At 39.0% G+C, this 25,082-nt stretch overlaps 5 protein-coding genes and 1 pseudogene across 8 annotated transcripts; 2 read left to right on the forward strand and 4 right to left on the reverse strand.

The window, feature by feature from the left end:
• Positions 1–244: 244 nt before the first annotated feature.
• LOC131300470 (protein S40-7-like) lies at positions 245–1,358 on the reverse strand. The gene has a single exon (XM_058326335.1). It carries the CDS (start codon positions 1,140–1,142, stop codon positions 459–461), a length of 684 nt encoding a protein of 227 aa, XP_058182318.1. The 5' UTR covers positions 1,143–1,358; the 3' UTR covers positions 245–458.
• A 4,080-nt stretch (positions 1,359–5,438) lies between these two features.
• LOC131300471 (cytochrome b5-like) lies at positions 5,439–8,467 on the forward strand. 3 transcript variants are annotated; one of them, XM_058326336.1, is made up of 4 exons: positions 5,439–5,637; positions 5,794–5,889; positions 7,782–7,848; positions 7,963–8,467. In XM_058326336.1, the coding sequence occupies exons 2-4, from the start codon at positions 5,803–5,805 to the stop codon at positions 8,211–8,213; spliced, it is 405 nt and encodes a 134-aa protein (XP_058182319.1). In that variant the 5' UTR covers positions 5,439–5,637; positions 5,794–5,802; the 3' UTR covers positions 8,214–8,467. The 3 variants fall into 3 exon arrangements, with proteins under 3 accessions (XP_058182319.1, XP_058182321.1, XP_058182322.1); XM_058326338.1 differs by having other exon boundaries at positions 5,472–5,637; positions 5,797–5,889; XM_058326339.1 differs by having other exon boundaries at positions 5,601–5,634; positions 5,788–5,889.
• Positions 8,468–10,090: 1,623 nt separating this feature from the next.
• Positions 10,091–12,825, reverse strand: LOC131300472 (probable 6-phosphogluconolactonase 4, chloroplastic). 2 transcript variants are annotated; one of them, XM_058326341.1, is made up of 3 exons: positions 12,407–12,825; positions 11,864–11,999; positions 10,091–10,799 (listed from the first exon to the last, which is right to left on the reverse strand). In XM_058326341.1, exons 1-3 carry the CDS (start codon positions 12,754–12,756, stop codon positions 10,335–10,337), a joined length of 951 nt encoding a protein of 316 aa, XP_058182324.1. In that variant the 5' UTR covers positions 12,757–12,825; the 3' UTR covers positions 10,091–10,334. The 2 variants fall into 2 exon arrangements, with proteins under 2 accessions (XP_058182324.1, XP_058182323.1); XM_058326340.1 differs by having other exon boundaries at positions 11,852–11,999; positions 12,407–12,791.
• A 3,758-nt stretch (positions 12,826–16,583) lies between these two features.
• LOC131299908 (cytochrome b5-like) lies at positions 16,584–18,969 on the reverse strand. Its single transcript, XM_058325481.1, has 4 exons — positions 18,883–18,969; positions 17,335–17,431; positions 17,147–17,237; positions 16,584–16,701 (listed from the first exon to the last, which is right to left on the reverse strand). The coding sequence occupies exons 1-4, from the start codon at positions 18,967–18,969 to the stop codon at positions 16,584–16,586; spliced, it is 393 nt and encodes a 130-aa protein (XP_058181464.1).
• On the reverse strand, positions 16,730–24,336 carry LOC131299909 (protein SGT1 homolog A-like; the record flags this gene model as incomplete). The annotated part of the gene is made up of 9 exons (XM_058325482.1): positions 16,730–17,237; positions 18,883–18,981; positions 19,702–19,844; positions 20,314–20,418; positions 20,557–20,636; positions 22,245–22,383; positions 22,651–22,716; positions 22,900–22,996; positions 24,245–24,336. Coding segments are annotated over 7 exons (687 nt in total), but the record flags the coding sequence as incomplete, so codon positions are not given.
• Positions 23,136–23,265, forward strand: LOC131302174 (small nucleolar RNA snoR100; annotated as a pseudogene).
• Positions 24,337–25,082: the final 746 nt, after the last annotated feature.

Consider the following 25,082-nt stretch of genomic DNA (forward strand, 5'->3'; position numbering starts at 1 on the left):
TCTGCATTTGTATAGGATGGAGCCAAAACATGGCCTCAAAAGTCAACAACAACTCCTCCGTACCCTTCCTAAAAATCAACCTAAACACGCTATATTTTCACCTCTAACCCTTCACCTCTCCTCCGAACCCCACACAACCCAAACGAAGTGAGAGAGAATTTCAGAAGTCAGATTTGCCCAAGTGCAGAGTGTTCAAACCGAGTACTTCATACATTCTGAAGGGTCATGGAACATTGGTAATGACTAACTAAAAAAGGTTCAACCCCTAAACAACATTCGCAATCCAATAATTTACAAGTTGTCTAGGTCAAGTAATTGAAAGTGTCTCATATAGTCTCATACATAACCATCACAGAAGCCAATTGAAGTACCTAAACAACAATCATATTCCCAATTTAGCCCATAAGGCAACCAAATGAGCACTAAAATTACAAGATCACGCAGATTTAGGTTTTGAATCAATCAATAAAACCTGTCTTCTGAAACACAGCGTTCCTCACCCGCCGCAAATCCCTCCCCTTGAGGGTCCGGCCGACCCCTTCGAACACCGAAAAGGTCATCACGTGCGACCTCGCCACGATCTCGTGCGGCGGCACCATCTCCTCCTCCAGCTCCTCCTCGTCCACGACTTCGTCGAACCGCCCCAAATTAGTCACTCCCACCTTCTTCGGCCAAATCGGCACGTTCACCGGAGCCGACTGGGGGAACTTACTGGCCGCCGGTGAAGTGGCGGCCGGCACGGGAGGAATCGTCCTCGCCGCGGAGGCGGCGGAGAGGGACGGATTCAGAGCCGGCTTGCGGCGGACGAGAGGGAGGAGGTCGGCGGACAAGGCGGCGGAGAGGCCCGATTTGAGCGGATGGAACTGGTGGTTGTGGAGGCGGGGAGTGGCGGGGGAGGAGGAGGCGGTGGGGGGAGAAGGGGAGACGAGGTCGGTGGAATCGGAGAGATCGGTGGAGGAGGACCAAACGACGTCGCTCTCGTCGAGCTCGAAAGGGGTGGGGTTGGGATCGGGCGGTTTGAGTGGGCCGAGGAATCGGACGGCCATGGTTGACTGGGGAGTATCTGCCACTCCTCCTCCTCCTTGGGTGAGGGTGAAACCAGTGATGGTGTGATGATGATTCGTACTAGTTTTATGTTTCATTTTGATTTCTGGTTGGTTTTCCTGGCGCGAGAAAGGGCGGAGCCAGCCGAGGAGTGAGTGATCCTGCCTCGGTGGAGGGGAGGATGGATTGGTGGTTGGAGAAAATTGGGGTTAAGAGTCCAGACAGGAGGGCAGAGTGATGATGATTGGGTGCAATCTTGTCCCCAATTCCAGAAATACTACTATGCCAGTTGGGCCACTGCTTTTTCTGCCACAAGTTTGTCTAATTAAACCCTTTATTAAAAAAATAATAATTTTTACACTACCATTTTAGTTTTTTTTTTTTTTTTTTTTATCTTTATTCATTTAAATTTTTACTATCTTGCCCTTTATTTAATACTATACTTCTTCACATATGCAAGGACAATATTGTAAATTTATACGAATAAAAAAAAAAGTGTAGATGACTAAAAGGAGAGTGAAAATTATTTTCCAAAAAAAAAAACATAAAAAGAAGAAAGTTTGTCTAAATTGGGAACAGACCACTAATTGGTGCTGAGTCAGCCCAGTGGAGGACCCGCTCTGAAAGAAAGAGATATGAGGAGTCGATGATGCTGATTGAGTTGACAGTTGAGTCACTGGCCACGCGGGAGCACTGGAGAGCAAACGAGGGGCGGCCAACCGATTCACCAATGAATTACTCCTATGCTTGATTTATAGTAGAAGTTTATAACACAACTTCCATAATACAGTATGATTAATACATGCAGTATTATTAATTGGTTTGATTAATACTACTGTAGTACTTGTTTGAAATCAACGAATCCAGCAACAAATTAACTGCGCTTAGTTTAAAAGTTTAAACTCGAGTAGTTTAGCATGTTTATCAGTTCTAATCATGTAAGAGTAGAACACCTGTTGAAGAATTCTTCGTATAGAGTTGGATAAAATCATTGATACTTTAAGCTTAAATGAGAATCACAATTTGAAAACTAAACCTCCCCTTTACAAATTAAATTGAAAGGTCAGTTCCAATTATGAAAACCAAAACCTTGGACCCAACTATTACAGTGGTAAGCAAAATTTAAACCTTCGAAATGAAACCTCTACGGTGATGTGAATGACATGAATAACTTTTGATGATTTGCGTTACCTAGCAGTTAGAAAAAGACATTCAAAGATTGGTAATTAATAACTGAGTCAAGCTCAATACATAAAAATTCAAGAAATAACTCCATATGAAAAAAATAATAAATTAACAACGAAATGGCGGTAATTGTTGTCTGGATTCATACTCCACGTGTCCCGATCCTGCCTTTGAGTAAGTGGTTGTGTGAAGAGGTCCCTGGTCTTAGGCTGCAATTTGTCCTTCCAGTTCTTCTTGTTGTTCCTTTTCGTGGTTTTGATTAAAATCTGTAGATACCGTATGGCGTTTTTGATTATGAATGATATTTGTGCGGATAAAAAAAAAAAAAACAACGAAATGCATCTATACAAGACAACTTATAGCCAAGTCTTTCCTTCAGCATAATTTGACCTAAATGTACAATGGAACGAAACGAAAGTGAGATATATGTGGTGCCAACCGTTTTGGTGGCAAAAACGAAAGAAATTAATGACACTTTGAGTGTAATTTATGAATCATAGTAGCGCATTAGAATGCAACTTATCTCTCTCACCAAATACTGGGCACATCCATGTATTGTCAGATGCGACTCAAACGCGCTCAAATTGTTGAAGGTAATTGTTGTCTGAATTCATACTCCACGTGTCCCGACCCTGCCTTTGAGTAAGTGGCGGTGTGAAGAGGTCCATGGTCTTAAGGCTGCAATTTGTCCTTCCAGTTCTTCTTGTTGTTCCTTTTCGTGGTTTTGATTAAAATTTGTAGATACCGTATGGCGTTTTTGATTATGAATGATATTTGTGCGGATAAAAAAAAAAAAAAAACAACGAAATGCATCTATACAAGACAACTAATAGCCAAGTCTTTCCTTCAGCATAATTTGACCTAAATGTACAATGGAACGAAACGAAAGTGAGATATATGTGGTGCCAACCGTTTTGGTGGCAAAAACAAAAGAAATTAATGACACTTTTGAGTGTAATTTATGAATCATAGTAGCGCATTAGAATGCAACTTATCTCTCTCACCAAATACTGGGCGCATTCATGTATTGTCAGATGCGACTCAAACGCATTCAAATTGCACCTCGGGCTCATCCAAGTATTGCCAGATGCGACTCAGGCGCACTCAAATTGCGTTATGGGCGCATCCGTGTTTTGGCAAGTGCGACTCAGGCGCACTCAAATTGTGCCTCGTGCGCATCTGTGTATTGCTAAGTGCAACTTAGGCGCACTCAAATTGCTCCCCGGCGCATCCATGTACTGTCGAATGCGACTCAAGCACACTCAAATTGTGCCCCAAATGCCCATGTATTGCCAAATGCGACTCAAGCGCACTCAAATTGTGCCCCAAACGCCCATACATTGTCAAATGCTACTCAGACGCAATTTGAGTGCGCCCTGAGTACAATTACGTGTTCTCCGCTAAAGCAACACGCCACACCACCACCAGTATTTTACCACCCTACAACCACTATCTCACCACCACCGTCTCCACCTCACAACCATAATCACAAAATTACAACCACCACCCCTAGTCTCACCTCACCACTACCACTTGCGCACCATTACTTCGCCACTTTTATTTCACTACCTACACTTCCTCATCACCTGCACCACCATTACCCGACCACCACCATCATAATTTCACCACCTCTACCGTTACTTAACAACCATGACTACTACACCCCCATGCACCACGATTTGACCACCCCTCCTTCACCCCACTACATGTCGCTACCGTCTTACTACCACCATCACTTCAAATCTGTCACTTCACCACCTCTCATTTTACCACCACACCTTCACCACCACCATCATCATCATTTCGTACATTATCACCACCACAAGTCCGCAACCAACTCTCTGGTGCTTCACTACCAGCACTTCGCCACCGTTTATTTCAGCATCTTTTAGTCTTTCACCAAAAGCATTTTAAAATATTATCAAAAATTAGAATTTACTGCCACCAAGTCAAGAACACATCCTCTCGCCCAAATAAGACAAAAGAAAGAAGCATGCAAGTCGATTCTGGCAAAGAAGACAAAAGGTTAACAAATGTGAACACATGTTTGAAAAGGCATAACAAGTGACAAAGCATTTGAAGATTTGAAAATAGGTGGGAGATGGACATGTGGTAAGTTTCAGAGGCATTGAAGCAGCTTTTTAGTGGGAGTTGCGCAGAAAAATATCAGAAGATTGCTCTCCAGACGTTACATTAACGCAACATACTTTTCTCCTTCATAGTTGTAGACCGCAGAGTGTAGTTTGTTACTTGCAGTGCTCCATCCGTCCATTTTTTTCCATTATTCTTTTGTCTCTGTTGTGTTTATTGTTTATATCTTTAAATTTATAATGTTTTTTATGATTTTGACAATTTTGTATTATAGAACAAATTGAAATCTATCAAATAAGATTCATATTGCATATCAAATAAGATCCATATTGAATATTTTTCGAGATATATATTGAAAGATATAGGTAATAGACGCAAAAGAGATAAAAAAAAAAAAATTGGACAATCAAAATGGGACGAAAGGAGTTGTAATTTGTAGGAGTGAATTGTAAAAATTGATTAATTGTTAATAGTTCTGTAGTTTGTAACAATAACAATAATAGCAGTAGTTAGTTCGATCCAATTCTCGTTCTTGAACTCGATTCAATGTGGAATAATGTGGCTGTTGAGGACTATCAGTATCTCGTGGCTAGCCAAAGAAGAGTGACATTTTCCATAGTCATTTTGCTTGGCAACGAGATGCTCTAGCAATCAGAAATGATATTGGTACAGACATAAATCTGTACCAGTGAGTACAAATGCCTTTTGGGCATGTTTTGGGTAAAAAAAAATGATCGTTCTGCTCATTTTGTTTAAAATACTTTGTTTATGGTCATTGCAAAGAATAAACTCAATTCGGTACCGGTAAGGACGTTTACAAAACATCCAAGTTTGCTTTAGAATTCAGGCTTGAATTCTGTGACAAAGTTGGATGTTTTGTAAATGCCCTTACCAAAATCGGATTGAGCTTATTTTTTGCAAGGATCATAAAAAAGTATTCTAAACAAAATGAGCGGTTCTGATTATTTTTTTGAGACCCAAAAAGGCCCAAAAAGCTATTTGTACTCGCTGGTACAGATATTAATTCTGTACCAGTAGAGTAATAAAATACACTTCTCAGAAATTACAGGCCCAACCAGTAATTATGTTAAATCAGAGGGCCAATTTGGCCTAATTGTTAAGACCGTGGAATCCATTTTTTATTTTGGGACCTTGGGAAGGAAATTTTTTATAATATCAGACTTTGAATGGATCTTGAAGGAGTATTGAAGACCCTATTTAATGGTTTGGTAAGAAGGGGGGAGAGAAAGAGAGAGCTTGGAGTGGAAATCCAAGAAGCGGAGCTCATCAGTCTCCCACCTAACACTTTTCTGTCTGGTAAGCAAAAAAGAAAAAAGATTCGTACTTTTTGTTGTTGTTGATATTCATCGAGAATCTCTGTGCACTGACGTTTCGCACATGTTTATAACTGTATCACTGTAAAGATAGATTTGTGGGTTTTACTTTTTGTTTGGTGTTTTTTGTGTGCTGTAGCAGCAAAACATGGCTTCAGATCCGAAACTCCTCGCATTTGAAGAGGTCAATAATCACAACAAAACCAAAGATTGCTGGCTAATTATATCTGGAAAGGTCAGATCTTTCTCGATTTGATTACTTTTTGGCTAATTATGTTTACCTCCAATCTAAATAAGGATATGTTCTTTTTGTTTTGCCTTCCCTGTAATCGGGTTTGATTCGTTTCATTGATATTCACGATTGATTATAGGAGGCACAATTTATACTTTGTTACAATATTTGGTGCATCTCATAAAATAAGGAGTTCTTATGGTAATATCAGGATCCTTTTCCCTTTGCATGATCATGGTTGTTTATCAATCTCCCAGACATAAATTAAGGGGTGTTGTTTGGGTTTTGGGGGATGTTTTTGAGAATAATGAATGGAGAGATAGATAGAAAAAATTTATTGGAGACCGTTCCCAGGGGGTTTGAGATCCCAAAACGAACAAGGCAGCAACCTTTCCTTTGCATATTGCGATTAACATAATTTCTAGTAACCGGAGTTTTTACCCAGGAAATGACTATAGAGGGAGGAGTGCGGTGTACGTATAGAGTTGATATGATGTGGAACACACACCCTTCGAATGAATCTGGTTCACAGATTCCACTTGTTACTTTTATAGGTAAAAATTCTTGGGTTTGTTGGCTTGTAAATTGTAATACTGCCGATGTTTTAAGATAACTTGATCATGCATAAATTGAAGAGCAACCTTGTGTCAAACATGTATAATATTTCGTTTGGGGATGTCATGAGCCACATCATCTTGGGCAGCCCCTTGAAACTTGTTATCCTAGACAAAATTGATAAGTAATGCAGACAGCTGTTGGTCCGAAAAGGAGAACAGAAAATGGGGCTACTAATAAAGGCTTAAGTATTACAAGGGGCTACTAATAAAGGCTTAAGTATCACATACTTGGAATGAGTATCTTGTCATGAGTAAAGCGTCAAGAGGAACCCCTGAAAGTCTCTGTAAGTCAAACGCCTAAGGAATCCACGTGAGAATATTTCGATATAGAAGCCCCACCCACTGAAGAAGAAATCTCTCAAAGATTTCTTAGATCGCCGTAAATATTTCTCTTGAAAACCTTTACGTTCCGTCCTTTGTTAATTATCGGGAATTTAGTGCTTGGATATGTCCTTAATTTGGTTTTCTTGCTTCAAGCCAGTGAATGTTTTCGGAGTGTAGGTTACTCTACAGTATTGGCGGACATGGAATATCCCCTAACTTCTGAAAAAGAGGTTTAAAATGTTTGGAGTACTGTGGTTGGAGGATGATTCAATGCCTTGGACTAGATTCGCTCCTAATGTTCCGATGATAGAAGTCAATCTTTTTAATAAGGTGTCAATTGTGGTAAATTTATCAACTTCATCAACGAGTAATACACTCTCCCCCTTTGGTGGTGAAGCCTACTAAAATTGGATTGGCTTGGGAAGCAGGACTTTTTTTTTTGCTTGGCAAAAGTTAGCATTGTTAGTTGTAGTCAAAGAGGTTTGAACCCATTTCAAATGCATGGGAGTACATGGTGCCTTTTACTTCACTTGTTGGGAAGCAGGAATGGGTTTCTTATACGCAGTATTGTTGGGTATTGGCATAGAGCTCAATCTCATTGAAGCATCTATATAATTTAGAACTGTCTTGGTGCACGAGCCGTTTCACAGTTGATGCAACAGTGGGAAATCCTACGACTGGGGATGTTAATTTCTCATAATACTATATATTGCTATCACAGCCTGGAGGGATAGAGTTTGAATATCTCGCATAATGCATATTAATGCCAAAAGATTGTGTGAGACCCTGACGGAAAATAGAAATCATTTGGAATAATAATTTTCATCTCTTTTGTCTCGTCTTTCTATTTCGAAAGAAACAGTATTTAAATATATACTATATTCTTCGGGTAATGTTAGATTTACCAAATTTACATCAAATGATTCCCCTGTAAGTTTGAAATTACTCTATCAGGTGTATGATGTCACCCCATTCATGGATGATCATCCCGGCGGCGATGAAGTTTTGCTCTCTGCAACTGGTAATATCCCAGCATTATGCTATATTTCTTCAATCCGACTTCCCCCCCTTTCTATTTTGGATCCATAAGTGTCAACCACGACATATTTACGACATAATTTGTTGAATTTTGCAGGGAAAGATGCAACGAATGACTTCGAAGATGTAGGCCACAGCGATTCTGCTAGGGAGATGATGGAAAAGTATTACATTGGTGAAGTAGACCAGTCAACTGTTCCATTGAAACGCAATTACACGCCACCTCAGCAAGCCCCTTACAATCCCGACAAGACCCCCGACTTCGTAATTAAGATTTTGCAGATCCTTGTACCCCTCTTGATCTTGGGTTTGGCCTTTGCTGTTCGGCAATACACCAAAGAGAAGTAAACCCAGTTGCTACTATCTTTCGTGTGCCCCATATTGGGTTAGATGGTCACCTATGTTATTTGGTTGAGTCATTGAAAGAACAATTTTCTTTTATTGTATGTTGATGTTCTCCGCATGCTGCATTAGCTCATATAGTGACGTTCATCTGGAGTCAAACCGAGTGCTTGGATGTCTTTTTAGCAAACTGTTATGCTGCAAACACCGAACTTTGTTCTATTCTGATAAGACAAGAAGAAGAGTCTTCTTTGGTTTCATTTGAGTTTGTATTGTGCATGTTGAGTCTGCAGCGTGTGCATCTTCTCTTTATGGTTCGATATCATGGTTTTTATTTTTTCCAGTCTCTGGATGGGGTTTATCTTCATGTTTTGGGCCTTTGGGCTCAACTATTTAGACATCAACACTTCAAAATTGAGTAATCACAACCAGTGGCGGATGCAAGTTTTTTTTTGTTTTGGCAGACGCAAGATTTGGACGTAACGGGAGTTCACATGCATTATGATAAAAAGTATATCATGTAAGTACGTATTGTCACTTGCTAAGTCTTGCCAAGAGTTGAAATTTTATATTCATACGTTAACATTACACAGGCGATCAAAAAATGGTTGATAACGTGAAATTTAATGGAATTTTTTTCCACGTGGGAAGTTTAAGAATTTTTTTGCACTCAAGAGACTTACAGGGGTCGATACCAATACCATAGAACTTTCTTAAGTAAACTTCAAAAACAATAATATGACTATTGCTAGTATTTGGAGTTGTGGAGGGCCCAGCACTCCCGACACCCTTGTGTCCGCCACTGATCACAATCCTTCACTGATCACAACCCTTCTAAAGATGGGGCTGTTCTCATTCAACACCTAGAAAGGTTTCTACTTTCTAGTGTCTAAACCCATAACACGTTTCATATTTGCAAGGTACAGATATGGACATGATAAACTCGATCCGTAGGGATTTAGCAACCCCTTGAACCCGCAACAACATAACCACTAGAGTAATGAAACTATAACAGAATCAATGATCGTGGAGTTTAAGGATGTCATCAATGACAGATTATTTGGAGCAGAGACGGAGGGAGGTGTGGGCATATGGGGGCCAAGGTCCCCGCGCGGTTTCGGGGTTTTTTTTAAAATATTAATGTTTTTTTTTTGTTTTTTTGTTTGGTGAGAACATTTAAGTATTGTATTTTGTATTGGATATTATTTAGACATAAAAATGTGTTCGTTTTTGTCCCAAAACCCAATTTCTCTCTCTGTGCACGGTCTCCCATAAGTTTTTCCTTCAATTGTTGATCTTATTTCTTTTTCTATCTCTCTCTACTTACTACCCAAAAAAACCTCCCTCAAAATTTAAACCAAACAAACTGGAGTATTAGATTCCTGAACCTTCAAATTTCAAAATCGTATTCATAGATTGGCCCCCGTGTTTACAAGATCTTGGTTCCGTCCCTGATTTGGAGGCCTCCAAGAAGTCATAATAAAGAAAATTATGCAGCTTCTAGTTCTTTTACATTAAATCAAACATCACGCCTCACAAGACTCCCGTTTCCAGTAACGTCTCATTGGAATGTATGCAACCTTAGGCAGACAAGTTAGACAACGGCTATTTAATCGCAGTTATTGGCAAAAAGAATCTGCAGGAATGCAACAGCATTCATCATCTGCAATCATCCCATTTTCTGAAGTAAGAACCGCGTTGGCTGTTATCAATTCTTATCTGTCAGGCTAATCACAATTCAGCATAACTCGCTGCTCACCTCAACTTAGCTCAGTGCCAAGGTTTCAGCTTCCCCCACCATTCAATTAACCACAAATAAAACCTGATACTAGCAAGTTATGTAAAACGAAAAATAGACAAACTCTAACTAGACGAGAAGGTGATGGTAAGAAATGAAACCCAAATTAAGAGGAGAATTTGAAGGAAACATTATTTTGGTACCACATAATCCAAATAAACTAGCCGCCAGCATGGAATGAAGTAAAACCCCACGTTCATCAACTATACACACGAGTCATAAAATTCTCTATGAAACATTACCAACCATACAGATAATGCATGAAGTAAAAAAGAACGTAATTTTTGTGCTATACGTCGACTCGAAGAGCCAGAGGCATGGCTAAATAGCTAAAGCTTAGAAGCTGCTCCCCTGTCCAAAAACCATGTCAGCTCCCCCTCGGGCGAAACCAATTTTACAGGCAGCAAATCAGGATTCTGTCCATCACCCAATGCCACATTCACTGCGTCAGCTTTACCAGCCCCTGCTACCACAAGCGCAATATTTGCAGAGGAGTTGATAACTGGAAAAGTGAAAGTAATTCTCTGGGGTGGTGGTTTTGGGGAGTCCTCGATAAAGGACACCCATTGTTTGTTCTCATGGACAAGAGGGTGTCCCGGGAATAGGGAAGCCACGTGTCCATCTGGCCCCATACCCAGTAGCATGAGATCGAATTTCGGGAACCCACTAGCCTGAGAGAAATCTATTGTGTTTATCTTGACTAAATGTTTGACACAGGTCTCATAGTCATCAGCGGCACCTTCTGCTGAAAGTGCTTCATTGATGGCGTAGACGTTACCAGTGGGAATCGGTACCTGCCAAAGTGAGGAGGCTTACACAGCTGAGAAAGTATTCAATGTAGCACAAAGTAGTGTCAGAATCGGTCTAAATATAGAGGAGGAATATGGTCGTAGGATGCTCTACGATTTTCTTGGAAATTTTTATTGACTACCAAAACTACACACATAAGATGGAAAGGTATGTGTGTAAGAGAAAGAGAGAGCGCCAAACCAATTGCACTTACCAAAAGGTTCAAGTAATCTTCTCAAGTTTCCAAAGCAGGGTGCCATAAATGGCACATTTTTAATGGCGATTTCTTATTCTATTGTTCAAAAGTAAGACATTACGTGTCTTAGTACCTACTACTTGTGCACTTCACCATTGACAGTGATAAAGGTTCTTGATTAGTGTTATATAACTTATATCAGGATATTGAAATGGTCGATGACAAAAGACTCCAGTGACGAAAGTGGTTTTGCAATAGACATGGTTATGATTAGCATTTGGCAATGTTCTGCAAATTTTTGAAATAAGGGGGAGAGAAATAGCAAGAGACCAGGTGGTTAGCTTGCTTACCCTAGAATTTTAGTGTAGAAGTGGTGCCTGCCTATTCATGAGCCAAGGGGGATCCAGATGCATGATTCTGAAACTTCAGGGAGGAAATTTGTTCTAAAATCGAAGCGCAATTCGTCTATCAAAGCTATTCAGAACTTGAAGTTAATGACTTCTGAATGGATTGAGAATGAGTTTAAAGATTCAACACTCCCTTGCTCCAAAGATGAGGATTAAGGTGGCTACACAGATTGATATGTACCAAACCAATTCAACCTAGCCCTATATCACAACTTCATAACTGCCAAAACCATTTTTGCACATTTATTCACCTCCATTTCTAGAGTTCTTTTGTTTTCCAACCTCTGCTTCTGAGATATACAACCACCCACGGACACAATGAAGCAGAAATTACTGGAACAGATCCAAATGTTAATGTTAAACAGTCACACGAGCACTAAAAGTACGCAAACTACGACAATCAAGGATGCATGACAATTGGCAACCCAATTTACACAGGATAAAAAACCACAACCTCGGAGCATACCATTGATAGAAAACCATCGTTGGCGAGCTTATAGTTGCTATCTTCATGATCCTTAGGAACCACTCTCTCATCCACCCAAAATACATGCCATTTCGACCAGTCCACCGAATCAATGTATGGAGCTTCTACTAGTTTCCTGAATATCCAAAAGCAATCAATTACACAATTCGAACTTTGTAAACATAACGTCATAACTTCAACACACACAAAACGAGAGAGAGATAGAGAATATGCTCTAATCTAACCATTCACTAAATGAAAATGCTACGGATACAGATGTCTGAAAACAAATGTGTTCAAAACCGTTCGATGTGTGTAGACTAGTCCCCCTGCGAACCTACATGTATGCGGGCTTCTGTGTCCGCAACACTGCTCTCAAATAAGTTGGCCACACCGACCAGGGTTTCCAACTACCAAAATTAACTATCCTTCATCGCTACCAATTTTGTATAAAAATCTTCCCTGTCCTACATTTTCTCAGCAAAAAACCAGAAAAACCAATAGAAAGTCCAAAATTAGAAAAGAAAACATTAGGTTTTTCACCTGAGAGATTTGATCAGAGAACCACCAGAAAAAACAACGGTGAAAGCACCTCTCTCTTTCGCAAAATGATCCGACAGATCGGCGGTGTATTTCGCCAGAGACACCGCCAGAGCTTCCTCCGTGTCGAACACCTGTACCTTCCCTTTGCCTTTCTCCGTCCCCATCGACGACATCACTCTGAAATTCAATTTCTTGTAGTCTGCGCTAATCACTGAAACCCTGGCAATAGTTTTAGTGACGAACGATTGCGTGATCGATGGAACGCTCAGCGGCGATCGACGTAACGGCGGGCGTAGCGTAGTGAGCGATGTGAGTAATTTAGCAGCGAGACTGAGGGAGCAGGTGGCCATGTGCAAGGCAATGCGCGCTGTGGTGTGCGTATATAACGACTGGCCAACTGGCGGAAGTTGGACGTTGACATGTCGGAATTTTCAAACTTTTTTTTGGGCTTTGATTAGGTGTGGGGAGGCGTGGCGTACGACGATGGGCCGTGGTTCTGCGTTGGACACGTGGTGTTGGAGCGTAGGCGACACTTATGCCTTGTTTGGTTGAGTGACATCTTATCCATTTATTGGACTAGCTTTCGTCGGCGGATTTTTCCATTTGGGGTCCAATAATCACGATCGATAAATCAAAGATCAAACGGATGTGTCATGCGTGTAACTTCAAAAAGTGGCGGAGCCAGAATTGAAAGAAGGGGTGGCATCAATTAATCCACTCAGAAAAATGACTACATCCCTCGTACTTCCTGATTGGCACTATGAATTCAAATATCTAAGAGGGGAAGTCTTTGCTAGGGATGGCACTATGTCTCCTGCCCTGCAAGATCGGGGCGGGGCGGATTTTTATCAAATTTTTGAGATACCGGGTAGGGGAACATTAGTAAAATTTGGCCGGGGTCGGGTTGATATTATCTCGCACCGTTACTCGCCCAAAATGTATTTATGTGCAAAAATATATTTTTAATCTCTAATTTAATTATCGTTATACTTAGATTTTATATTTTACCCTATTATTATTATTATTCTTATTATACTTAAAAAAAAAAACTTATATCCTTACCTTTATATTTTCACCATTATACTAAAATATCACTTTATTTTTAAAAAAAATCTTTTATTTTGCTTTTAAGTTAACAATTATTTTTAATTTCTTATAGAGCGGGGTAGGGTGGATAAATCCATCCCCCAATCGGGCTGAAAAAGGGGTACGCAAAAATTACCCGATCGTGGCCAGGTCAAGGCTAGGGCCGTGTGTAATTTTTGAGTTGAGGTATGCCAAAACCCGCCCTATTGTCATTCCTATCAGTTGCATCCCTCTTTCTCCTGTAACACGCAGCAGAAATTTAAATCTCTAAAAAGAATGAGCCACCACATTGCGCTCTCTCCTTTGGCAAGCACAAAAAAAGATTTGACAAATTTTAAGTGATGTCGGGGAAAATGAGAATCCCTCTTTTTTTTATAAGCAATGAGAATCCCTCTTTCACCCCAAATGTAAAAAAATAAAAGAATTTTAATAGGAGGCATGGCCACAGGTCGCACACATAAGCTAGTGGGCCACATTCATAATTTATTCTCATGCGTCTATACATCGACATGTTTTGTTAATTCAATTTACTCCTTCCGTTCTAAAATAAGTATTCGGTTTGTAAAATGAGAACTTAAAAATATGTTTTCTACAAGAAAAAATTCAAATTTTTTTCATAAATTAAAAGAACTCATGGATATTCAGTAAATTGTTCAAAAAAGTTTGATTTTTTCTTTAAAAAAATCCAAATTATTTTTAAGTTCTCGTTTTATAGACCGGACACTTATTTTGGGACGGATAAAGTATATGTTTATTAACACTAACATAATTTTTAAAGAAACATAGAGTAAAAATATTAAAACTCATGGGGAAAAAAAATTAATGAAATGACGGCCAATCAACCGTTTGGTTCTTGAACTCAATAACCGTTTTACCTATATGTACATGTAGCACTCTCCCCCACCCCCACCTCTCTCTCTCTCTAGTACTAGTCATCGTCAAAGAAATCAAGAACATCAAGAAACAAATAATGGATGGAAGAGGAAGAGAAACAAGTAGGAAAGCCAGGATGAGCTTCAAGGATTTCATGAAGGATTATCCGGTAAAAGGAGAGGAAGAAAAAGAAGGCAACATTAATGTGCACGAAGAGATGAAATCAGCGTACGTATCTCTCGTTATAATGCATTCTCACTAACGAATTTTTAATTTTTTCGATTTTGAAGATATCCTGTTGCTTTAATTTATGGGAGAATTGTAGTAGTACTACTTGTTTATTGTTTGGTGTATCTATATATATCCAATTGCCTTTTACGATTTATTTTTGTTAAAAAAGTACTCCAATAAACTAATGCTCAATTGATTTATGGAGATTGTCACATTTGTGAGGGTCTGTTTGAATAGTGTGAAAGTGAAAGAAAATACAAGAAAGAGAAAATAATGACACTTTTTTAGTATTTGATTAGCATGAAAATACAAGAAAGTGTAAGAAAGTGAATTTTCTTATACAACTCATTAAAACATGATTACATAGCTTCCATTTTCTTGCTAAAAACATAAGGGATGATTTTCCCAATAGGAAGATATATACCAAATCACTTACTTCCATAAATTATGGATTTTTATCTTTAACCGTGATTAAACTTGATAAGGTTTGTAAGTTAGAAACAACCAATAGAAATGGGGTTATTGTTCACCCTCATTTGGTGAGAGTGAACAAAATCGAACTCCTTCCTATTTCGATCATCATAGACTCGATCATCGTAGACTTAAATCTTGAACACTCTATGTTGATATGTTACAATCTTAGTATTAAAAAAAACCTAGAATTTAATCCTGGGTAATGATCCTAGTAGACTTTACAATCTTGGGTTATCATTTTCAGACCAGAATCAATCAAGAGGGGAAGGGAGGAGGAGCTGCTATTTCAGAAGACATTAACGAGTTTGGATTGCCATGAATTTTTGGCAATATCAACGGCAAACGCCTTGGCGCATTTCCCATCACTCCAGACCACTGAACTAGGAGAATACAGTGGGGTGGAGACTCTGCGTATGGTCCCCTTGAACACCCCGGGACCGGGAGAGCCATCGAACTTGAAGTTCATTTACTGTCAAAACAGGAAATCCTACGGGATCTTTGATGGGTGGAGTGATTTTGCCCAAAAATACAAGTTGAAGGAAGGAGAAATGGTAGAGTTATACAAAAGCACTGTTCTGGACAAGGAATACTTGATAGATTTCCACAAGACAGGTAATGAGAACGAAGAGATGCCTCTAGTTGCGAAGAAGACCATTCATATGTATGGATACGACTTGGAATATCTTTTTGAGAAGGAGCTAAGTCGAGCTGACGTTTCGTGGCTGAAATTGCTGAAGATTCCGGCAGCCGAAGCCCAAGAGCATTTGCCTCCTCTGAAGCAAGCAGATGGAAGCTACAAGGAGATAGAAGATGTTTTGGTTTACGATGCCGGAAAAAAGTTGCATTGGATGGAGATCTCGAAACGACTTTTCGGCATCTACTACATATCTGGGCAGTGGGATGATTTTGTATCCCTTCACAAGTTGTGCGATAAAGACATTATTCGCTTCTTCAAACTCAGACTAGTTCCGTTCTATACGCACTATCTGATTGACTATGTCAGAGCTAAAAGGGGTTGAGAAAAAATGTGAGGGAGCGGGATCTGCAAAGGATAGTCAAATGACTCATAGGAAAAAAAAAAATAGATACTCTCTGAAATTTCAACAGGAACAAGATTCAAAACCCTGTCATTGTCTGATGAATTACTTGCATTTTGATTATGAGAGTGTTTACACCTGTTTTTAGCACTGAACATCGAGCTCATATAACAGTTGACTGGTCTACATCATCGAGCCAATGCCTGAGAGATGATGTATCAATCCCATTGAATTTTCAAGTTATCAACCAATTTTTGATCACTTGTGTCATGTTAAACGACGCTTGCATTCAAAATTTCAACTCTTCGCAAGACTCATCAAGTGACAATACATACTTACACAATATACTTTGTATCATAATGCAGAAACACACGTCATTCGAACCCCCATTAAGTCCAAATCTTGCATCCGCCAAAAAAAAAAAAAATCTTGCATCCACCTTTGGTTGTGATTACTCAATTCTGAAGTGTTGACATCTAAATAGATGAGCCTAAAGGCCCAAAACATGAAGATAAACCCCATCCAGAGACCAGAGACTGGAAAAGATAAAAACCATGAAACCGAACCATAAAGAGAAGATCCACAGGCTGCAGACTATAAACATGCACAATACAAACTCAAATGAAACCAAAGCAGACTCTTCTTGTCTATCAGAATAGAAGAAAGTCCGGTGTTTGCAGCATAAGAGTTGCTAAACGGACATTCAAGCACTCCGTTTGACTCCAGATGAACGTCACAATATGAGCTAATGCTTAATCACAGCATTTCGAGAACATCAAGAAACGAAAAAAGAAAATTGTTCTTCCAATCACTTGACCAAATAACGTAGATGACCATCTAGCCCAATATAGGGCACAAGAAAGAGAGTAGCAACTTGGTTTAATTCTCTTTGGTGCATTGCCGAATAGCAAAGGCCAAACCCAAGATCTAGAGGGGTACGATGATCTGCAAAATCTTAATTACGAAGTCAGGGGTCTTGTCGGGATTGTAAGGGGCTTGCTGAGGTGGCGTGTAATTGCGTTTCATTGGAACAGTTTACTGGTCAACTTCACCAATGTAATACTTTTCTATCATCTCTCTAGCAGAATCGCTGTGGCCTACATCTTCGAAGTCATTTGTTGCATCTTTCCCTGCAAAATTCGACAAGTCGTGGTTGACGCTTATGGATCCAGAATAGAAGGGGGAGAAGTCGGAGTGAAGCAATATGGCATAACGTTGGGATATTACCAGTTGCAGATAGCAAAACTACATCGCCACCAGGCTGTGAATGGTAGCAATATACAGTACTACGAGAAATTAACATCCCCAGTAGTAGGATTTCCCACTGTTGCATCAACAGTGAAACTGCTTGTGCGAAACCAAGACGGTTCTAAGTATATAGACATTTCAATGCAATTGAACTCTATGCCAATACCAAACAATATTGCGTATATGTGACCCAGTCCTGCTTAGCCAAGTGGTAGGCACTATGTACTTCCATGCATTTGACATGGGTTCAAACATCACTAACTACAACTAAAATGCTAACTTTGCCGAGCGAAAAAAAGTCCTGCTTCCCAAGCTATCCAATTCCAATAGTCTTCACTACAGAAGGGGGGAAGTTGACAGTGTATTACTCGTTGATGAAGTTTATCAATTGACACCTTATTAAAAAGATTGACTTCTATCATCAGAGCATTAGGAGCCAATCTAGTCCAAGTCATTGAATCATCCTCCAACCACAGAACTCCAAACATTTAAACTTCTTTTTCAGAAGTCGGGGTATTCCATGTCCGCCCATTCCCAATAGCGTAGTATAACCTATACTCCGAAAACATTAAATTACTTAGAGCAAGAACTGTATTAAGGACATATCCAGGCACTAAATTCCCGATAATTAATGAAGGACAGAACGTAAAGGCTTTCAAAGTTGCGTATGGTGATCTAAAAAATCTTCAAGAGATTCCCTCTTCAATGGGTGGGGCTTCTATATCGAAGTATTCTCATGTAGATTCTTTAGGCGTTTGACTTACAGAGACTTTCAGGGGTTCCTCTTGATGCTTTACTCATGACAAGATACTCATTCCAAGTGTGTGATACTTAAGTCTTTGTTAGTAGCCCCTTTTTACGTTCTCCATTTTGGACCAATAGCTGTCTTAGAACATTACTTATCAACTTTGTCTAGGATAAACAAGTTTCAAGGGCCTGCCCAAGATGATGTGGCTCATGACATCCCCAAACGATATATTCTACATGTCTGACACAAGGTTGTTCTTCAATTTATGCATCATCAAGTTATCTTAAAACACCGGCAGTATCACAAGCCAGCAAACCCAAGAATTTTCACCTATAAAAGTAACAACAAAGTGGAATCTATGAACCAGATTCATTCAAAGTGTGGTCCACATCATATCAACTGTATATGTACACCGTACTCCTGCCTCTATAGTCATTTCCTGGGTAAAAACTACGGTTACTAGAATTTATGTTAATCGCAATACGCAAAGGAAAGATCAACGTCTAGATGTCTAAGCATGTCACAGATATTGATAAGCAACCCTGATTATGCAAAGGGAAGAGGATCTTGATATTACCATAAGAACTCCTTGTATTATGAGATGCACTGAATATTTTAACAAATATAAATTGTGCCTCCTATAATCAATCATAAAAATCAATGAACGAATCAAACCTGATTACAGGAAAGGCAAAAAAAAACTAAAAAGAACATATCCTTATTCAGATTTGAGGTAAACATAATTAGCCAAAAAGTAATAAAATCGAGAAAGATCTGACCTTTCCAGATATAATTAGCCAGCAATCTTTGGTTTTGTTGTGCTTATTGACCTCTTCCAATGCGAGGAGTTTCGAATCTGAAGCCATGTTTTGCTCCTACTGCACACAAAAAAACACCAAACAAAAAGTAAAGCCCATAAATCTTTACACTGATACGGTTATAAACATGCATGAAGCACCAGTTCATAGAGATTCTTGATGAATATCAACAACAAAAAAGTACGAATCTTTTTCTTTTTTGCGAACCAGACAAAAAACTGTTAGGTGGGAGACTGATGAAACCTCTCTTTCTCTCTCCCCACTTCTTACCAAATCTTTAAATATGGTCTTCAATGATACTCCTTCAAGATCCATTCAAAGTCTGATAATATAAGAAGGGAAGGGCAAGGACCAACACTAAAGCTTCTTTTCAACACATATGGCAAGAGATACACGTTCGCACTGTTTTTCTTCTTTCATCTATGAATCAATTCCCAATTGTATTAAATTCCCACTATTGGAGGACAAAAGGGGTGTAAAAGCATCCTCAATGGAACCAAAAAAAGAAAGAAGAAGTAAATCGAACCGAAAGGAGAGAAAGAGCGAGATTACACTGCTAATCAACGGATTAATAATGGAAAAACAAGAATTGTCCACAGTCCACACACAATAGGGTCTCGTTCCTCGGGGCAAAAAAAAAAAGAAGTCTCACCCTTGATGAATTTGAATGTTTTATCAAAATGAATCAAATGAGAGGCACGCATCCAAGTTTAACAGAGGTCTTCACTAGAGCTTCACAAAAATTATAGGCAATCCAAAAGCAAACAAAAAATATCCCACCCCAGGATTGCAGTGCATCCAGCTGGAGAAACAGTTTAGTATTCCCCCTTCTTCACCTCCATGCCTTCTGGAGGGCTTCCTTCCACCGTCTTGGATCCCACTTCTTCCCAGTTTGTGGACAAAACTGTCCCATTCGATTCAACCTGCGAGTAACCAGATTGAAAAAAATAAGTAGAAAACACCCGGTCTGTGAATCCACGACAATTTTGTTTTATTTGGTTGCAGGTTTTTGAAGTCAGTTTTGCACAACACTTCACGAATCGGCTCAAAAAAGAAAAGAAGATAAAAGCATCTCTAGTTTTTTTACTTTTCTAAAGGAAATAGGAGTAGTCTTTAAAAAGTACGAAACATAGTTCGAACGTGTTCTGAAAATTTGGTTCTTTTCCAAAGCAAAATTCAGAAAACAAGATTCAGGCACTGTCAATCAAACAAGGTTTTTCACAAATGCTCTGAAATAGTTAACACTAGAAGTACAAGAGTTAACAATTTATCTTTCTTACTGTAACTTTTTTTGCCATTATTTCAGTACAAACTATTTTGAGGCAGCAAGTTAAAGACCTTCACCAACAATCCCACTACATGATCTTAATGTAAAGTGATTGTAAGTCTTACAAAAGATTTTCTCATGGCTCTTCTAGTGTCCTCGTCTACATCTTGATATATGCCCCTGAAAAATTTGTTCAAAGCTGCATCTCCATCTAATTTTTCTTCTTTCTCCTGTCATGCAATTGCAAGCGGATCATGCCCATAATTCGAAAGTTCTTTCTATCGATGGATTTCAATTCTAACAAACTTGAGAAGTGTTGCATTAAGAGCCCCTTGGGATATCCTTCCTCAAAAAGTTACCAGGCATACCTCTTTCTTAACTTGAGCTTCCAGTGAATCCCAATCTACTCTTCTTGGCTTTGAGGAAGGGTATGAAGTCCTTTGAGCGACTACAAAATGCATAAGAAGCCAATTGAGAAAAGGCAACAAAAAGCACAAAGATGAGGTAGGTGATTCTGCAATTGGAAGACAGAGCATGAACATGAAGTGCCATCATAATTTCAAGAACTTGTAGAAACTTTATATCCATTTCAAAACCAATTGGCAATGAGTGAAGAGGTCCCAAATGTTGTTAAGTGATCACTCATTCCACTCTCAAGCTATGTGGGACTCTATTTTCTTAACATCCTCCCTCACGTGCAGCCGCGTTTGAGGTCTGTTAGTGCGGCCACTTTTTGGGTCCTATCATCGTGCAGCCTTTTTGCTGGTTTGTCATCGTGGGGTGTGGATTATAAATTTTATAAAAAGTGGGGTGGAGCGGGCCCCGCTTTGATACTACGTAAAAACTTTATATCTATCTCAAAATCAATTGGCAATGAGTGAAGAAGTCCCAAATGTAATTAAGTGATCACCCATTCCACTCTCAAGCAATGTGAGACTCTATTTTCTTAACATCCCCCTCACGTGCAGCCGCATTTGGGGTCTGTCACGTGTGGCCATTTTTTGGGTCCTATCATCGTGCAGCCTTTTTGCTGGTCTGTCATTATGGAGTGTGGATTGTAAATTTTATAAAATGTGGGGTGGAACGGGCTCCGCTCTGATACCATATGGAATTTTACAGAAAAGTGATAAGATTCAGATAAGAACCCTAGAAAAACAGTCAAGAACAAATCTATTTTCTCTCTCTATTTTCCTTGTTCGATGATTACAAAGCAGATCTCATCCGAGATCTTTTATACCCCTAACTGAATCTACAAACCGACTTACAACAGAAAAGGGGGAGCCCCCCTGCAAGCTCAACTGCCAGCTCACATTTGCTTAGAAACTAACTGACAAAACCACTAACAAATCACTAACCAACCAAATTAAACTGTTATTAGTGAGTTTTGCTAACAGAACTCAGAAAGCAAAGATTACAGAACTTTACATACCAAATGACCATCTTCTAGAAACTAACACAACCGATGCAAGTGGTATCAGTTCCTTAATCGGGACCAAGATTTAGAGTGGAAGAGCTAAACAAGTCAATTAGTTCAAGACTCTATGCTGGGACCTTTTCGAACCTAACCAAAGTGTCCTGGACTTTCTCGTTTTTGATATTTTTCTGGCCGACTCAGGAATACATAGCTCAGCCATAACAAAACTAGGAAAAAGTAATTTATTGGCATTTCATGACATCATCATTTAGCTAGAAATCAAGCATACCAATGCCAACAATTATGTATCTTGAGGCCCCGTTTGGTTACCTGCATTTAAAAATCAGATTGGACCCTAAATACCAAGTGACCACGTATCTTACATTTTTTGTTAGAACTTTGCAGTCAGAGTTGCATATCCATCAGGTGCAAAGCCCACAAGATGAGATATATGCAATACCATGTGATCTTATACATCCTAAGGATTATATACCATCAATATCAGCGCGCTCAAACAAACCGATTCTTACGGTCATAAACAACGTATGCTGGGCAACACCAGTTCATCAATTAATTATCATCTCCTATTTTAACCTCTGGTCCAGGTATAAGATTACCACATTTCCAAGTACACTAAGCTACCTGTAGATACGTTTATCTTCTGTAAAACAGTAATATCCTTGCCGAATTCAAGAGACGTCCAATTTATGGCTTCAGCTTTTGCAAGACAGATTTCAATCTTTGTAGACAAGACTTCGTACTTGCACTTTGCAGGTATTATCCGTCCAACGAAACACAAGGCTGTCATCAAGAGTGAACCTTCTGCCAATGCAAGAAAATTTATATGTATATTTTGAGAGAGCATCATAGTCAACAGGGGAACTGAGTTACTCTCTTGCTACAGACATTTATTTACCACGTTCCTCATTTAAGTTTGTAGAAAACACTCTAATGATTTAATCATCTTTAAAACAAGCTTTCAAACTTTGCTCAATTGAGCATGGACCCCGCATTGACCAAGGAGTACCAACATAAAGTTGCGCATTACCTTTCCAAATAAACGAGGTACAAAAGTGTATGCATCTTCACCAGGGACATCAATTGTGACACTCAGCTGCGAAGCGCCAAAGAGAAGAACAGTAAAGAGAAAGGGAAGGAAATGTTTGCACAACATCAGCACATCATACTCCAACAGTCTAAATAAAAAGAGAGTAGAAGAAGACACCTCCATCGTGTATATGCTTTTTATTAACAGAAAACATATGAAGAAAGGAAATCATCAACTCTGTCAACATACAATTTGCTCACCAAAATCAACTGAAACACTGCTACGCGATACATCCTTTGCAAATATAGTAACCACCAGTTCCTCTGGTTGCTGGTAAAATTCATGCCTGCAGAAAGGTTGTTCTTTGAATTAACATAATATCTATTAATTGCGGTACAAAACTGTATCACAACATGCCGTAAAACAATCGAACAGTTAAAAAGGAGCTTAAGTGAGAGTAGGCTTTAACGCATCACAAACATTGTGAAAGTATGAAGGGACTCAAATCCTAGGAAATTGCAAATAAGACAGCATATAAATTGAATTGGGTCTTTAGGCCTGCCCTCTCTGATGCTCTTTGGCTTTGATTTGGAGACATGGTTTTACAGCAAAACAGGTATACAGGGGCCACTGCATCAGTGGTTTCCTATGAGCAGCCACTTTGTGCATATTGCCAAAGGTTAGGTCTGTCTCCAATCCTCCCCCGCTCATACCCCCAATGATTGGGGACTACATGGGTTCTATTATTGTTGTAGATAGCACACAGGGTTTGAATTTTTTTGTTTTTGATGACTAGATAACTAGCTAATGCTATAATTTTTAGCAATAGTACTGACAAATTGCTATATCTTAGCAATGTTGCTCCAATGATGAAAATGCTATTCTTCAATTTTCTTCGCAAAATGTCCAAATCAGAGGCCATTTGTAGGCCCCATGCCAGGACACGTGCGCGCACACAAATACACACACACAAGTGGTCTTGCTAAAAGTAAGCTATTGCGAAATCATGCGCCAAATTGAAAAAAAGATATAGCAGTAGCCGATAGTAAACCGTAAACTTATCAAGCCATTGGAGAACTTTTCTGAGCTTGATGCCAAGATTTAGCCATAGCATGTGCATGTCATTTAGCTAGCCAGGAAAGCTCTAACACACTATACATAGTTGTTCGTCGGACAGATCGAAAACCACCGACTGTAACCAAAAGCCTCATCCTAATTCACTTGTGAACCCTCTTCCCTTACAAGGATATCAAACCATTGTTCAAAGCCAACACAAAATCAGACTCCCAATTTGCAAGCAAATCTTGGCAAGGATAAATTAGAAACGTAGAAAATCTTTGTAGCATAAGATTTTGCTAAGAACCGGTCATCACTTTCAACCTTTTTCGGCACCTTGAAAACTCTTCATTTGATGCCAAAATTGTTTTTGTTAGTGCCAAAACTACCGTGCACAAAAGGCTTGTATGATGTCTAGTGTACAAGTCCCCAAAAAACTTATCAAAAGAATAGTATCCTGTACTACTAACCAGTGTACCACCACGATGCCTTAATCAAGGCGAAACTAGTGTGCAACGAAATTGAGAGGAATAGAAACCAGTGAAGTTGTTGAGCTTGAGGTTGGCCTGAGCGCGGTCGGCGAAGAGCTCGGCGTTCGTAGGTTACATAGCAATGGCTTGAGAGTAGAGGTCAACGGCTAGTTCGAAGCGGTCGTCCTTTTTCGCCCTGGTATCGTGCTCTGATTAAAAAATAAAAACTCATTAGACTTTTGCTACAAAAGTCAAATACAAATATGACGCCCTAAAAGTTGGAAAATAATTCACATCTTTTTTTTTATTATTATGGCACTCATTTTCTTATCTTTTAGTAAAAATTGCACACAAAAATTTCACTAAAAGACAAAAAATGTCATATTCAAAAAAAATAGTGTGAAAATCATAAAACACTATCAACACTCCAATAGAGTATAGTTTTTTTTTTTTCTCTCTACGAGATTTCTAGCACAAAGGTATTTGTTGAAGTTGGATAAAAAGAGGAACAAGATAAATTCGAAAAGTCGAATTGAGTTGGAAACAATGAACTTTGAATTTGAGTATTATCCAAAAAAAATATTTAGGTACTATGAGTTTTTCTTTTTTTTTTTGGCGTTTATGGGTTTATGGATTTTTTTTGCCTCAAAAATTTTTATTTTTTTGTTAATATTATATCTTTATCAATGCAATAATTATTTTCTACTATTTTCATGCTAATCTAGCCCTAGAAAAGTGTCATTTTTTGTATCTTGAAATTACATTGTTTTCACCCTAATCAAAGGGAGCCATAATAACTACATCGGGCTTCAAATCTTACGTTCAAATATTTCACATTGTTTGTGTTTTTTAATTGTTAAATATATTTGCGGACAAATACAGTGTATTTTTTTTGTTTTTTTTTTA

Source organism: Rhododendron vialii, chromosome 9a (assembly GCF_030253575.1).
Source record: "Rhododendron vialii isolate Sample 1 chromosome 9a, ASM3025357v1".
NCBI classification, from domain to species: Eukaryota; Viridiplantae; Streptophyta; class Magnoliopsida; order Ericales; family Ericaceae; genus Rhododendron; species Rhododendron vialii.

Coding starts and splice junctions, on each gene's coding strand:
- LOC131300472 (XM_058326340.1), bottom strand. CDS start 12,756: ATGGCCACCTGCTCCCTCAGTCTCGCTGCTAAATTACTCACATCGCTC. Junction 12,000..12,406: donor TCTCTGATCAAATCTCTCAG/GTGAAAAACCTA, acceptor TTGGATATTCAG/GAAACTAGTAGAAGCTCCAT. Junction 10,800..11,851: donor TATCAATGGTATGCTCCGAG/GTTGTGGTTTTT, acceptor TCACTTTGGCAG/GTACCGATTCCCACTGGTAA.
- LOC131300471 (XM_058326336.1), top strand. CDS start 5,803: ATGGCTTCAGATCCGAAACTCCTCGCATTTGAAGAGGTCAATAATCAC. Junction 5,890..7,781: donor GGCTAATTATATCTGGAAAG/GTCAGATCTTTC, acceptor TTACTCTATCAG/GTGTATGATGTCACCCCATT. Junction 7,849..7,962: donor AGTTTTGCTCTCTGCAACTG/GTAATATCCCAG, acceptor TGAATTTTGCAG/GGAAAGATGCAACGAATGAC.
- LOC131300470 (XM_058326335.1), bottom strand. CDS start 1,142: ATGAAACATAAAACTAGTACGAATCATCATCACACCATCACTGGTTTC.
- LOC131299908 (XM_058325481.1), bottom strand. CDS start 18,969: ATGGCTTCAGATTCGAAACTCCTCGCATTGGAAGAGGTCAATAAGCAC. Junction 17,432..18,882: donor GGCTAATTATATCTGGAAAG/GTCAGATCTTTC, acceptor TTGATGCAACAG/TGGGAAATCCTACTACTGGG. Junction 16,702..17,146: donor TACATTGGTGAAGTTGACCA/GTAAACTGTTCC, acceptor GCATGTTTATAG/TCTGCAGCCTGTGGATCTTC.